The sequence below is a fragment of the Paralichthys olivaceus genome, chromosome 15 (assembly GCF_024713975.1).
Source record: "Paralichthys olivaceus isolate ysfri-2021 chromosome 15, ASM2471397v2, whole genome shotgun sequence".
NCBI classification, from domain to species: domain Eukaryota; kingdom Metazoa; phylum Chordata; class Actinopteri; order Pleuronectiformes; family Paralichthyidae; genus Paralichthys; species Paralichthys olivaceus.
Genome location: NC_091107.1, coordinates 6633991 through 6647429, shown reverse-complemented (window position 1 = coordinate 6647429; position 13439 = coordinate 6633991). Strand labels below are relative to the sequence as shown.

Below are 13439 nucleotides of genomic sequence, written 5' to 3'. Positions count from 1 at the left end.
CAAGATCAAACGTCAGCAGGGAAAAAGAAATTGCAATATGTCAGATGTATTGTGATCAACAAGTATTAAAACAATAACTATGTGATATAAAAAGAATCTTCATCTCTTGCCTGTATGCGATCCAGAGTTGCACTGCGAGGAGGATCGAACGACTGGTTGCAACATTCACCAAACTTCTTGGGGACGGAGTAAGAGCGTTGATGACGTTGTGATGACAACCCCACAAATCCTGGTCCAGGAAAGTTCAACTGGCCCGTGCTCTTCCTGTTCATCAGTTTGTCACTAGTCACAAAGTCTGGTGAGGACGTCCTGTGTACCACACGAAGAAGAAATCAATACACCAGAATACGTTAATAAATGTTGAGTATCGTGTTCCTGTATCAAATTAAACTTTGGCAAAATATTTAATTTGATGTAAATTCACATTTCTTTTTTAGAAATCGCAGAGGCATACCTGGTTAGAGCTGCCATAAGGTCGCTGTTTTTCAGACATTCTGCTAAATTGACCACCACTGACTCCAGCGTCAACAGCACCTCCATCACATACCCCTGAAACACATGTGTTGTTTGATTGAAAGGGCACTTCTCTCCTTTACTGTCTCCAAACAAACAATCTCTCACTTATCCCATCTCTCACCTGCACCTCATCTCCATGTTCTCCAACCACCTCCACCAGTCGTGAGACCAGGTCAGAGACAGCGTGGTTGTTGATTGGCTGTTTGAGGGCTCTGAAGATCTGGAAAGAGCGGCCGGCATAGTGACGTGAGGAGCTGCACAGAGCTGTCTGTAAAGCCACATCACTCAGCTCCTGCTCCAGGTGGAAGTCTGAAAAACAGATGAGGTACAAAGACACATAAAGACACACACGCATAAAGAGTTTATGCAGAAGGCTTATTACTTTTAAGAAGTGATGTAATTGTGGAGAAGATTTATTGTGCATTTTGTGCCATCGTGTTGGATTTTTCATTATGTCTGGGACAGATTTTCAGATATGATTCATAAGGTAGCAATGTTCCCTGATATCTCTGTTAATTATTGAAAGGTATCTAGCAGTAACATGATTGGTGTCTCACCAGACTTGGACTCCTTGAAGACAGAGACGACGTGCCGTAAGAAGTTGGAGAGCTGCTCCGAGCTCTTGGAGTTGGGGTTCTTTGGTGTGATGTCCTCGTGCACCCACAGCGGCCCAAACGCTCTGAGCAACAACAACACAGTACTCCAGGCACTGTATACCCACCACCAGTAACACCACATACACGTTACACAAGCACTAAAAAATAAATTTGCACAGCGCACACACGGCGTGCTCGATAGTGAGACTTACACTCACACACTGATGGACATGTGGTGTCCTCTAGAAGAACAATGGCGGAGCTGTGTGTACCTTGTGGAGAGGAACTCAATGAGTTTGTTTGTCTTCTCATCTGTCTCATTGGACGCATCTTCAAGATCCTCCAGGTCATCGGGTGTCACGAGAGGCAGATTGCCAACACTGCCCGCAGTGCTGCCGCCACCCAGACTGGCAGAGGACGAGTTGGAGGTGGAGCTGAGGCCTGAGTCGGCCACTGGAGACGCCTGCCACTCTCGCAGGAAGTCTGGTGCATCTAATAAAATGATTAGGTGTACTATTAATTTATACCACGGCTTTATTATCATGTTGTTATGCACTGAATTGTTCCAGTACATTTTCCCAGTCATTTCTATATAATGGTAAACATTAGAGAATCAAAAAGAGTAATCAGGAGACAACATCCCTCTGGCAAACCCTAAAAATCAAAAGGCACCAGTTCTCTACATGAAGTGAACTTTCATGCTCACAAAATGATTTCAGATGGATAGCTGCATGGACAGACAGACAGGTGGACATACTGATCACTAAATCCCCACACGTTATATTCCAGGAGGATACTAAATGTGTATATGGACTCTGCTTACGGGACTGCTGGTACTCTGTGTGGTAGCTGGACTTGATTGTGAGCGTCTTGTTGTCACCGATCTCTCTTGTCAGCATTAGAACTGAGGCTATGACCTGGAAAAAAAAGATTCAACTTTCCTTCAGAGACTAGTAAAACCTTCCATGTCCACTATGTGCAATTTCTTACTAACTCAGAATAAAATTGTAAAATAATGTTATAAAATCCCACTCTGACCTGGAAGTTGTTGTTGCAGGAGAGGGCGATGAGGAGGTGGAGAAGGAGGCGTTTGCTGTGTTCATAGACCTCCGGTCGGTAGTGGTCCAGACCTGGCCAATAAAATACACATCCAGTAAGACAACAACATTAAGATTCTGCACAAAAAGCTGAATATAACTATACTACACAGACATTTATTTTTATCCATACCCTCCTGGAAACACAAGCTTGTACATTTTTAGAATTTAAATAAACCAAGAGACTTGAAGTAACACTGGACACTGTTCATGTATCCAAAAATGTTAGTGTTGAGTTTCTTAAATGTCCACAATGGCTTGTTGTGCTTGATTGGTTGTTAAGACAATTCGCGTGATCCAGTGTCTCCTGTTTCTTGTGGACAGCATGTAAGTTACTATATATAACATATATAACACACATATAAAATGAAACACTTGCAAAATAGATTCTAAGACAGTTAATTGCACACATGGCACAGATTGAATGATAATACACAGCTCGAGGGTTACAATGTTGAAGATGCAAAACATAACAATACATTTCTGACATGTCAGGTATGTATCCACATGTTAGGTAATACGGTAAAATGCAGGCCCCGGGGAATGTGTCAGTGGGGAAACAATGAGCTGCCTGTAATGAAATGCATTGTCAACGTGGTGGAGATAAAAGCTCACCCTGTCACGCTATGAATTTATTCAACGCCCAAGACAACCCCAACACACCTGAAGGCTATTTCTGTGTGAGATGAGTAAACACCATGTCTGGGAGCACAGTGAATGATTGATTGATTTTTTATCTTGTTTTTTCAGCTCTCATAGTCTCTCATTTGGAAGATAAGAAGATGAGTTTGCATCTACGTCTGAGAGGTGTGTGTATTATGAATGACATTTACGCCTATTATTTATCTTTCTAAAATGAATCAACTAAAGACAAGACTTGTACCAAGAGACTTGTGACTGAAGTTCTGTGCATTGTGTATTCCTACCCAAGAAAAGGGCATGGAGTAGCAGGGGCAGGTGCAAAGCCCAGTCTTCTCTCACACTGTGGTCCACCACCATTTCAGTCATGAATATCACTGCAATGTTGCACCTGAGGACCAACACATGCAAATCTCTGTCAAAGCACAATCAAAGCAACAGTATTTCCCTGGAGCGATGACTGGACAAGGCTTTTCTGTCATTGATACTCTTCACGAACACTTCTGTATAAAGTTGCACTGAGAAACAAATAATCTTCTTCAATTTGAAATCTGAAAAATAAATAATAATTCATTATATTTTATGGATATTAAGCTCCATTAATGTTGTATAAGCTGGTTCTCCTGTGATGTTTATAAAAGTATCATACATCTAACCTGAGTCTCATTTTTGCCTTATTTTAGGTAAGTGGTTTTTGAGGTTTCTAGAGAGACAAAGACAAATGAGTAAAATATTTATTCTCTATATAGCAGAGCTGACTCGGTTTCATTCTGTGCTGCAGTTTATCAAACCATCTGTGAGTAGGTGTGACTCGTCTAGTCTGAGAGACTGCTGACTCTGCTGATAATAACATCACTGTTTTGAATCTGAGCCTGATTTCTCTGTGCAACTTTCATAGTTGTTTCAGAGCAGATTTATCTGCTCAGTGTGAGTCCATGTTGAGTTTGCTGAGTACCTGTGCAGTGGTCCTCTAGGCGTAATGGTTTCTGGGAGGTAGTCAACCAGAGGAGCCCAGCAGCCACCGTTAACAGGCATTGGTAACGGCTGAGGACGGTTAGTCTCCAGAACACTCAGTAGCCAACCAGCATATGGTGGGAGAGGGTCAGCTACAAAAACAAAGATCAAGTCAATAAAATGTACTGTAGTGTATACAAAACTAAATATTTGGGCACATAACCCAAACAGAAATTGAGCAAAATCTTACTTGAGTGTTTTAAACTTCTACACAAAAAAGATAAAATCTATATAAAATGTGCTGTTAGGTAAATGTTAGCCTTGGAACTCAAAAAATAGAAATAATTAAACAGTACCCCAAGACATTTTCTTTTTAATGTGATTGACATGAAAAAGAGTCTTCTTGTTATAGTTAAGTCTAAAATAGTTGTATCCTGTCATACACTGGCTCAGTTAGTGTCCCCTGCTCAGTCAGCTAAGGTCCTAAATTGACCTGTCCTTGTACTTGGCTAGTTACATCACTGCTTAGTCACATGAAGACAACAGCAGCAGACTCATGTCTGGAAGCCACCCAACACAGATGCTTGCATAAGATAGACTGAGGTAGAAGTTGTACAGTGTCTGTGTGGTGGGGGAAATGGTGGGTCTTTGCTTGAGTCCAGATAAAGTGACATATGAGCTACAACAATTTAAATAAAGATGTGTATTCGTTCACACTGTACTACACTCCCTGTCAGTCTCACCTCAAATGCTTTCCAGTGTCAGTTTGCACTGTAGGTATGTGAGGGGATTAGTGGCAGTTAGCATTAAGATGTCTTACGCTAAAGTGGTGAACAAATAGTGACTGACAAAAATAATCCCTTTCCTACAGCTCCCTTCAAAAGACAGACAGGTGGGACTCCCCTTGGGCTGTGTGTGTGTGTGTACCTGTACATATTATACAGGTTCAGTAAATTTGTTCCCATTAATTTTCACACGGACGAGGCCAACTTACTCTTTTCGTCCTCGTAGGAACCTCCAGAGCTGTTGCTGTAACGAGACTCGAGTCTGTTGTGTGCCCTCGCCCTGCTGTGAAAAAAATGACATTACAAGTAAGATTCAGAGTTCACAGATTTACAGTGGAAAGTTTTATTCCAAATTGGAATCAGTATAAGTTTATAAAAATGTATTGATACTGACCGCTCTTCCTCCCTGACCAGCTTGTTCTCATCCGTGTCTGGCAGGTTCTCCTGACCGGCCACCACAGTGTTACTGCTGGAGGTGGTGCCTACAAATGAGAGATATTCAAGATAACCTTCAAAACTACAGTGTCAACCATTCATTGCATAACAAGCTGTCAAGCTCTGACACAGAGTCAGCGTTGAAATGAAAATGTAATTTGACATCATAGATCAGGACAGGGACGTCTCCTCTCACCGGTCTGTGAGGTGGAGGCTTTGTTGCTGGCAGCAAAGCGGTAGAAGGGAGGGTTGTCACAGTGCAACACCACTGGGTTGACTGGGTCGGTCTGCTGCAGCTCAAACAGGAGCTCCTCCATAGTCTGGATCGTGTTGTTGCGACACAAGTAGATCACCACCTTCTTAATCTAAAACAGATAAAAAAATGTTTCTCATTAAACCTTGCTCATTTGTATTTAGGTTTTTATCATGAAATGTAATACACACATCCCTTTGATTATTGAGATTTTCAGAAGGGTGATGTTTCAAGTGAGTCTATGTGTACAAACTTACATAAGGCAACAGTGTAGTGTCACTACTGACTCCACACAGGCTGATAAGGAACTGCAGGGTGATGCGTAAGTTGTTGCTCCACCTCTCGTTGGACACTAGAGCGTTCCAGGCGTTTTCAATCTCTGGGCCAGGAACCTCGTCTCCATACTGAAGATGTAAAGAAACAAAATCAGTTAAAAGATGTCGCTGGGACAAAGCGTTATTCACAAGCATGGCTTCTCACCTTAGCAGTCATGAACATGAGGTTGTTGAGCACCAGCGAGGTCGCCTGCAGGGAGCCCCAGCCGTTACCTCTCAGACTTGGGGACAGACTCATGCCCCGCGCCTGACCGCGAGGTTCTTCCTCTGGTGTGCAGGGGCTTGAAGCAGGGGGTAAGAGCCCCGTGTCCACTAGCTCAATGTTACTAAGCCAAGGCAGCAGGTAGGACAGCATGATCTGTCTTCCATTGGGGTGGGTGGTTGAGAAACGCTGGCTCACCTCTGCAAGGGTTAAGAAATGTCAGAGAGCAAATCTAACATTTGTCTTTAAGTCAATAACGACCACTTAAGATTTTTGAGGGTCCAGAGAGCTGTTTGGAGATCTGTCTGCTTCACTGTCTGTGGATTGCCTGTGTGATCTTTAGCATCAAGTCTTTACCTGAGAAAAGAGGCAGAGTGAGCTCCGGGTACATGCTGGCCAGCTGGATGGAGAGCTGAGACAGGTTGACGCTGTAGAGGGGAGGCAGGGGGCCGTGTGTTCCATATAAAATGTTACCAGGCTTCTGCTCCACCATCCGCTTAGAGTATGCACACAGCTTAGACTCCAGCACCTGCAGACAAATACATCAACAGGATTTGATTTCATGCTCAAGTTTTCCTTTACACCTCTATGTGTGCAGTTAATGACATTTAACATTGCATCTATGTCGTCTGTGTGTTTTGTCGATGTGTGAATGTACCTGCATAAGCTGCATGGATATCTCATATATTTCTCTGCTGGTGTCGGAGGCTTTGAACAAAACCAGATTGAGCAAGGTCACAAGGTCACATGGGTAATTCCTGGAAAAATAGGGAGAAATTATTACAAACCTTTTCAAATAAAACGATATGTACAGGCAGTGTGGACAATAATTAACATAATAATACAACTCCTATTAGACAACTAGATGTTTTTAAGTATGTTTTATTAAAAAACTAAAATCATGTGCTACATCTGTCTTTATAGATTTGTTATTTTAATCTTCAACATAAAGGTCAGAACACAAAAAGCAGTTTCCTTGTATTTGATGGATATTCATTGTCTTAAATGAGAAAATGTGATCCCCTACCTGTTACCACACACAGTGGCAATGGCTTTGAAGCAGCCGGACGCCAGCTGGTAAGATCCAGTGAAGCAGCGGTCCACTGCCCAGTTGAACAGATTGATTTGGTCTGGATTCAGTTCTAAGAGCAGGATCACGACCTCACACCCCAGACGGTGCACCTGTAGCAAACAAGTTATCATGAAGAGGGAATCCACAGATTGGCCATAGCACAAAAAGAGCAGCAGTGTCTGGGTTGACTGAAATTCTAAAAAGGCAACAGTAGGGAGTTGACATACCCGTAAGTCGTGGCAGGCCAAGATGTTGTCAAGCCATTTGTAGAGATATCCATCAGTAGAGAGACCCACGTTGTCAAACACAGGACCACAACACAGAACTGCTGACATAGCCTGGGTGACAAAAGTTAAGTTGAGTTAATGCTAAGGTTTTCTGTAAAACACCATGTGAGGAAAACGTGATAGAATAACTCTGGTTTGGGCATCACTTACCTTGAGAGCACAATACTGGTAGCGAGTGATCTGATGGTTGCGGTCACTGTAACGATCAAGGGGGGTGAACATGACACTGAAGGGTCCAGCCCATTGGCTGAAGAGGATGAAGAGGTGGTGTCTCAGAGACTGTTGAGGGAAGAGGAAGCGCCTGTGGTGGACTGAGTTTGAGAGAGAGAGAGAGAGAGAGAGAGAGAGAGAGAGAGAGAGAGAGAGCAGGCAAGGTCATACAGGAGACAGACCTTTGAGTAAACCTCATTTGCAATTGTAATCTATGAGCATTTGCACAGACTGCCATTATAATTTTCTTGTGGCTACAGAATACCGCTAAAGCCATGGCTACAGAGTCAACTACTGTTGAAAGACCAATGTATTAAGATATATGTTTCATATCATAAAAGAAGAATAAAAGGATTTACCAGGAACACATTGGATGAGATTAGCCACCATCCCACTGAAGTGGGCTCTAATGTCTTTAAGCACGTCCAGCTCCTTCTCATTCTCAGCCTCCAGAAGCATCCGGGTTAGATCAACATACTCCAGGAACAAGGCACCCAGTGCCAGGGAGTCACGCTCCAGTGCTCCATTGGTGCTACAGACAGAAACCATCTTTTATATTTGACATGAATGGTATATGTGTAAATTAACAGCACAAAAAATCTAAAAATTAAGTTACAACTTGGGCAACTGGCTGTATGAAAGTCTGAGTGCTACCTGTCACTGATGACTCCTGCGTTGGCCAACAGTTCAAAAATCCTCAGCAGCTGCAGCCTGAGAAGATCCCTCCTTTCTCTGCGTTTCTTGTTCTAAAAACACACACGCAAATATATGTTAATATAGATATGTTATCAAGGAGGTAATGTTTCCCCCTCGTATGTTGATTTGTCTGTTTGTTTGTCATCAGGATTACTTAAAACTACAGAACAGATTTCCACAAATCTTGGTAGAAGGATGGAACATGGGACAAAAAGGAACCTATTGACTTTTGGGGGCAGATCCAGTCATTTTTATTTAAAATCATGGGATTGGGGATTTGAAAATAATGCATGGATCTTGACAAAGACATAAGGGGACTGATATCTAAGAGTATGTGCAATTTGGTGCGGCTTGATTGAATTTAATGGGGCTGTTGGGCCCTGGCAGAGGGATACGCTCTTCTGAGTGTCATTGTAGTTTATACTGGCATAACTTTTCAAAAGGAAAATACATTACATTTATATTAGCAGTACAAATAATCCATGAGTCCATTTTCATAAATTATAAATGATTTACTTATGGTAAACGTCTCTAATAGCATACACTGTATACAAGTGGAAAGATTGACGTAATATCTGGTGTATTTAAAATACAAACATTATAATTGATCTGCAAGATATTTGCAGGTTTCCTGTCCAAGATCAATACTCCTGTTCTTCTTCCACTCTGTGTGTGTGTGTGTGTGTGTGTGTATGTGTGTGTGTTTGTGTGTGTGTGAGTGAGTGTTACCTCTGGCCTACGCTCCAGTGCTTCCTTCATCAGTGGATGGAGTTCTTCTACTAGCTCCCTGTAGACACACAGGATCAAAGATGGTACAAATCAATTGACTTTCTGATCGCAGAGTTGCTAAATGAGTCTGATCACATTTTCCCTCCCTGTACACAGAGTATGGTCAGATTCAAGAGAACAGTCAAGTTTGTAACAGATACTTATCTCATGCAACCCAAATGTCACATGCCCTAAAAGCGCTAATCCTCAAACACAGTAATGGCAGAAAAATGTGTCTGGGGAGACCTTAATCTCTTTAATAACAAAGAACGCCCTTTTGGAAAACATTTTAGGTTAAAAATAGATGAGCTTTTTTTAAATGAAAATACTTCCTTTTCACAATGGAACCACTGTACTGTGAAAAAATGTGACACATGTCTGTTCCTCTTATAATTCCCTTGTAGAACAGTGATGTACTTTCTTCCCTGAACGTCAGAGAGGTATGCAGCTCATCTCAGTTATGAAGAGAATGTACAGACAGATAATGATAAGTGATGGATCAAGACAGCACAAAATTGACTGATGAATCATATCTTTCTTGCGTTAGGTATAAAGACTAATCTAACACATCATTCATTTTCTATTGTAGGTGTTCTGCATTTAAGCTTCCTGTGTTTAGTCCCTGACACAACAGTCACACAACATTATCTAACAACTTTTAATGATTCTTGAACATGCTGCAACATGTGTTTCTGTAGATGTGTTCCTGCTCCAGTACCTGAAGACCAGAGCGTTTGTGCATCCAAATCCCAGAACCAGAGACTCTGTGATCTCCAGACTCTCAGCTCTCATCAGTGGGACAAGCTGTTTTAAAAGCCAGGCCACAGAGGGAGTGCCTATCACCTGAGCAAAAAACAGAAAAATACCCAAATAGCGATCAGAATGACAGATAGGACAGCATAAATATTTATGCAGTAACTAAGTGCAACGTTAACTCTAAAACAAATCAAAAACTAAATCCAAACTCATGCAAATCCCTGAAAATCTAAAGGATTCATGTTGTATGATAAAAGATTCTTTATGATTAAAATCTCATTCATCAGTGGATTAGATGAGAGCAACATCAGATTAAATATTTTTCCTCACAATCAATCAATAGGTCAATCTCTAAGCTACCTCAGTTCAACATAGATAAACACGTGAGGACATGGAGCTGAGTTCAGAGAGACTGTGGTGGACATTTTAAACACTGATGGTTATCTTTTTCAATGTAAAACACACACCTTGTTGTCGTAGGTGACACTGCCATCGGGCGTGGTGGCCGTGATCTCTGGTGTGGAAGCTCTAAGGTGACCTGGGGACATGATGCTGGGCTTAGCCACGCCTAGACACAGGATCAGGTAGTTACGCCACAGTGAGATGTAGTTGTCACTGGAGCCCGCTGTGCTGGTCTTCTTAGCGTTCACTGGGCTGCTGTGGAAATAGTTGAGAAAAGTGGTTAGACATCATCGCCATGTGGTTATGGTTGTCTCTTCAGTTAGATGCCTTAAATGTACAATGTAATCAAAGTGTGTTCATGTACTTGGGGTCAACCAGAGGAAGTAGAAGCTGTAGCCGCGTAAAAGCGTAGGGCCAGGCGTATCCCAGGGCGATGGGGCAGTGTTTGGGCAGGTGCTCCTGCCGCAAGAAGATGTGCAGACAGAGAACCCATGGGTCCTTCAGGCACTGGGCAAAGATCCAGACGTGGCTGGGGCTCTTCACGTCATAGGAGCTGCTCACCAGTCGAGCCGTCCACTCCACCAGCCACTGGAGGTCAACGTGGTGGCTGAGCGGCAAGGTGGACTGAAGGAACAGAGGGGAAAGAATTTAAGAATGAAACACAGCAGTAATTTAGAAGACTAAATAACGAAATAACTGATCTGATGGATTAATGTTGAATGAACTCACCGAGTCAGAGACAGCCACATGAACAAAGCTGTCCATTACAGCTGGGCTCAGCTGGTCCATGACCTCTATCATTGGTTTGTCATCATCCTGGAGGGAGAGACATTTATAGAATCATCTATTTTTGAAACTGCGTCACACAGTGTGACAGAATTCACGGCTGCATCTCTAGTCACACCTACAATCAGATGCCTTTTCTTCCATCCAGCTATTTACATCTCCTCTTTAGTGACTTTCTACCAGCAGCTGTCATTGAACTCTATATTCATCTGTTTTGCCAAGTCACTTGTCAGTTTCCTGTACTGTACCTCAGCATGTCCCAGAGCTGTGAAGAGGCAACGTATTTCTCTCAACACGCCAACCGCCAGCTTCCTTGTGCTGATCTGACACGAGCAGAGGAGCAGCAGAGCCAGGCCCTCAACCGCATGTAGCACTGAGCAATGGGGGCTTCGTTCTGGCAGTCTGGGGCTCGACTGAGAGAGATAGAAGAAAAAATTACCAAAATTAACAGTGATTTTTGTGATGTTGGTTTTATAAGTGAACAAATAACCAAGTGTGTCTGTAATCATTTCAACTTAGCGCTGCTATGTACAAACCTCGACTCCGCCTCGCGTCTTCCCCTGGAGCTGCAGAGCTAACCTCCACTGTGTGAGCAGCTGGAGGAGAAGCTTCACAGATGCATCCTGCAGACCCTGATGTGTGTCTTGAACCTGATAAAGTTTGGAGAGGGACCAAGAAGGGCGTTAAAATGTCGTTATTTTAGCATGGAAGGTTATTTTATGAATCTCCAGTCATGTTTTTCTTGTGGCCTCAGATTGGACACAAGGTTAAAATACAGCAACCTACTTAGATAATATAGAATGAAGACTGATAAATAGCAGTAATAATGTATGGCTTAAATCTACAAGCCCATTAAAATTAATCAGGATACATTATTAGTGGTAGTGGTGTTAAAAACCAGAACAATTAATGGGAATGCTTTCATAACATTTCAACACTTCAGTCATCAAGACAAATAGGACATCCAATCCTTCACTGCCAGTTGCACTGTCAAGTTCAGTTATACCTCACGAAGAAGGAAATGTGTGTAACCAAACAGAACGTCTTCCCTCCAGTCTGAGAAGTCCAGTAACAGACTCTGCAGGGAGTTCTGGGAAATGAGACGAAGCTCATCGTCCATGTGCACAGTAAGTCTGAGGGGCAGAGGACAGAATAACAAGAGAGCAGAATAAACAATTCTTAGTGATTTTGACACACAACATTTAAAAAGTCAACAGGACTTGAGACTTGAGAAGGTCCCATCTAACTCACCGGGAGAGCAGGTCAATGAGCTCAGGTTTGGACATGCCATCAGGGAGGATGCGAGGAATAGCAGCCACACATGTTCTAAACAGGTCAATTTTAGGCTTCCGTTCACCACTGTCAAAGATGGAGGGGATGTAGAGCAACACTTACTCACTCACACAAATTTTCAAAATTGAAAACAAGCTCTATTGAAGTTATTCAAGTTTCCTTTTTAAGTTAAAGATTTTGGGCAAAGAACGACAGGAAGCACAAAGACGAATAAAAGAAACAGTTCCATTGCTGCACTTTGTAGTTACATACGTGATCATATCCTCTGGTTCTTTGTTGAGCATCTGGGCGCTGGTGAGCATCATGCAGCGTCCCACCTCCTTGTCCAAATGTCTGAGGATGTTGTCCAGTGCCTTTCGTACCTGGGAGTAGTATAAGGACATACCTGAGGGGAACACAAACAGACGGTACATGGAGTTAGGAGACTACAGTCAAACTGCACTAACATGATCAGCCTACAGACACAAACAGACCTATTAGCTTGGCTTCCTCTTCAGTGAGGGTCTTGCTGAGATAAGTTTTCTTCTTCTTCAGAGAGTTTCCAGAGGGCAGGGTGGCTCCTGTGTTGGGCATAGGAGGCTCTCCGTCCTTCTGTTGCAGAGCATCTGCTATCACCAGAAACGCCCGCAGACCAATGTTCATACGCTGAAACACAGACAAAGCTCATCATCCTTACTGACAGGCCAGAGTCTGTTCATCAAGAGCAATGGTGAATTTGTGGCAGGGATTGAGCGAATGTTAGTAACACTATGCTGGAACAAGATATTAACTTGTGTATTTAAATGTTTATTTGGGATTATTTAAAAATAGATTTGATACTTCAGAGCAAGTGTATATATTGTCTTTACTGTTGCTGTATCTTTACTCCCTCAGATCATCCTTGTAACCTGGCCTGAGAGACACCCTGTAGTTAATGTCTGTGTTTGCCTTTTTCTTTTTTTACCTCTGGGTTCAGACTGAAAGCTTTGGCAGGTTTCCCAACACTCAGCAGGTCAAATATGATCTCCTTCATGGCGAAATCCAGTCTCTCCTGAGCAGAGGACAAACAAACCGGTGTTAGAGGATTTCAGAGTTAATGCGGTGTGAGCCACCGGCAACATAATTAATCAAATGATAAGAAAAAGTAAATAATTAATATGTACTAAATCAACCCTAACAACATTGGTGCAAGTATTAAAAACATCAACCTCTAATATGGCGTTTAGATGAAAAGTAATCAATTGTGATAATGGTTTCTGCTGAAATGAAAAATATGAAAATATCTGATGGCCTATATTCTCGGTTATCCTGTATTTTTATAATTTTTTTTAGGTTTTGACCTGTTTCAACAACTGTGTCAATGAAAATTCTGGATTTA

The 13439-nt window shown here is 42.3% G+C and overlaps 1 protein-coding gene across 5 annotated transcripts in view; it reads right to left on the bottom strand.

Moving 5' to 3' along the window:
• Nucleotides 1-13439, bottom strand: part of fryb (furry homolog b (Drosophila)) — a 42665-nt gene that overhangs the window by 10753 nt on the left and 18473 nt on the right. For 4 of the 5 annotated variants that reach the window (XM_069539746.1, XM_069539747.1, XM_069539748.1 and 1 more), the window contains exons 14-46: nucleotides 13026-13112; nucleotides 12556-12727; nucleotides 12335-12467; nucleotides 12041-12148; nucleotides 11796-11922; nucleotides 11326-11439; nucleotides 11038-11202; nucleotides 10733-10819; nucleotides 10368-10627; nucleotides 10069-10258; nucleotides 9564-9688; nucleotides 8807-8864; nucleotides 8036-8127; nucleotides 7741-7913; nucleotides 7322-7482; nucleotides 7112-7222; nucleotides 6840-6994; nucleotides 6471-6570; nucleotides 6170-6341; nucleotides 5756-6012; nucleotides 5533-5679; nucleotides 5219-5387; nucleotides 4982-5069; nucleotides 4797-4870; nucleotides 3804-3954; nucleotides 3136-3239; nucleotides 2151-2242; nucleotides 1936-2029; nucleotides 1385-1604; nucleotides 1074-1195; nucleotides 638-825; nucleotides 455-549; nucleotides 111-309 (exon numbers count right to left, since the gene is read on the bottom strand). In XM_069539746.1, the coding sequence (XP_069395847.1) occupies nucleotides 111-309; nucleotides 455-549; nucleotides 638-825; nucleotides 1074-1195; nucleotides 1385-1604; nucleotides 1936-2029; nucleotides 2151-2242; nucleotides 3136-3239; nucleotides 3804-3954; nucleotides 4797-4870; nucleotides 4982-5069; nucleotides 5219-5387; nucleotides 5533-5679; nucleotides 5756-6012; nucleotides 6170-6341; nucleotides 6471-6570; nucleotides 6840-6994; nucleotides 7112-7222; nucleotides 7322-7482; nucleotides 7741-7913; nucleotides 8036-8127; nucleotides 8807-8864; nucleotides 9564-9688; nucleotides 10069-10258; nucleotides 10368-10627; nucleotides 10733-10819; nucleotides 11038-11202; nucleotides 11326-11439; nucleotides 11796-11922; nucleotides 12041-12148; nucleotides 12335-12467; nucleotides 12556-12727; nucleotides 13026-13112 (4590 nt within the window). Of the gene's footprint in view, nucleotides 1-110; nucleotides 310-454; nucleotides 550-637; nucleotides 826-1073; nucleotides 1226-1384; nucleotides 1605-1935; nucleotides 2030-2150; nucleotides 2243-3135; nucleotides 3240-3803; nucleotides 3955-4796; nucleotides 4871-4981; nucleotides 5070-5218; nucleotides 5388-5532; nucleotides 5680-5755; nucleotides 6013-6169; nucleotides 6342-6470; nucleotides 6571-6839; nucleotides 6995-7111; nucleotides 7223-7321; nucleotides 7483-7740; nucleotides 7914-8035; nucleotides 8128-8806; nucleotides 8865-9563; nucleotides 9689-10068; nucleotides 10259-10367; nucleotides 10628-10732; nucleotides 10820-11037; nucleotides 11203-11325; nucleotides 11440-11795; nucleotides 11923-12040; nucleotides 12149-12334; nucleotides 12468-12555; nucleotides 12728-13025; nucleotides 13113-13439 lie in introns of all 5 variants that reach the window. The other variant, XM_069539745.1, reaches the window with a different exon arrangement.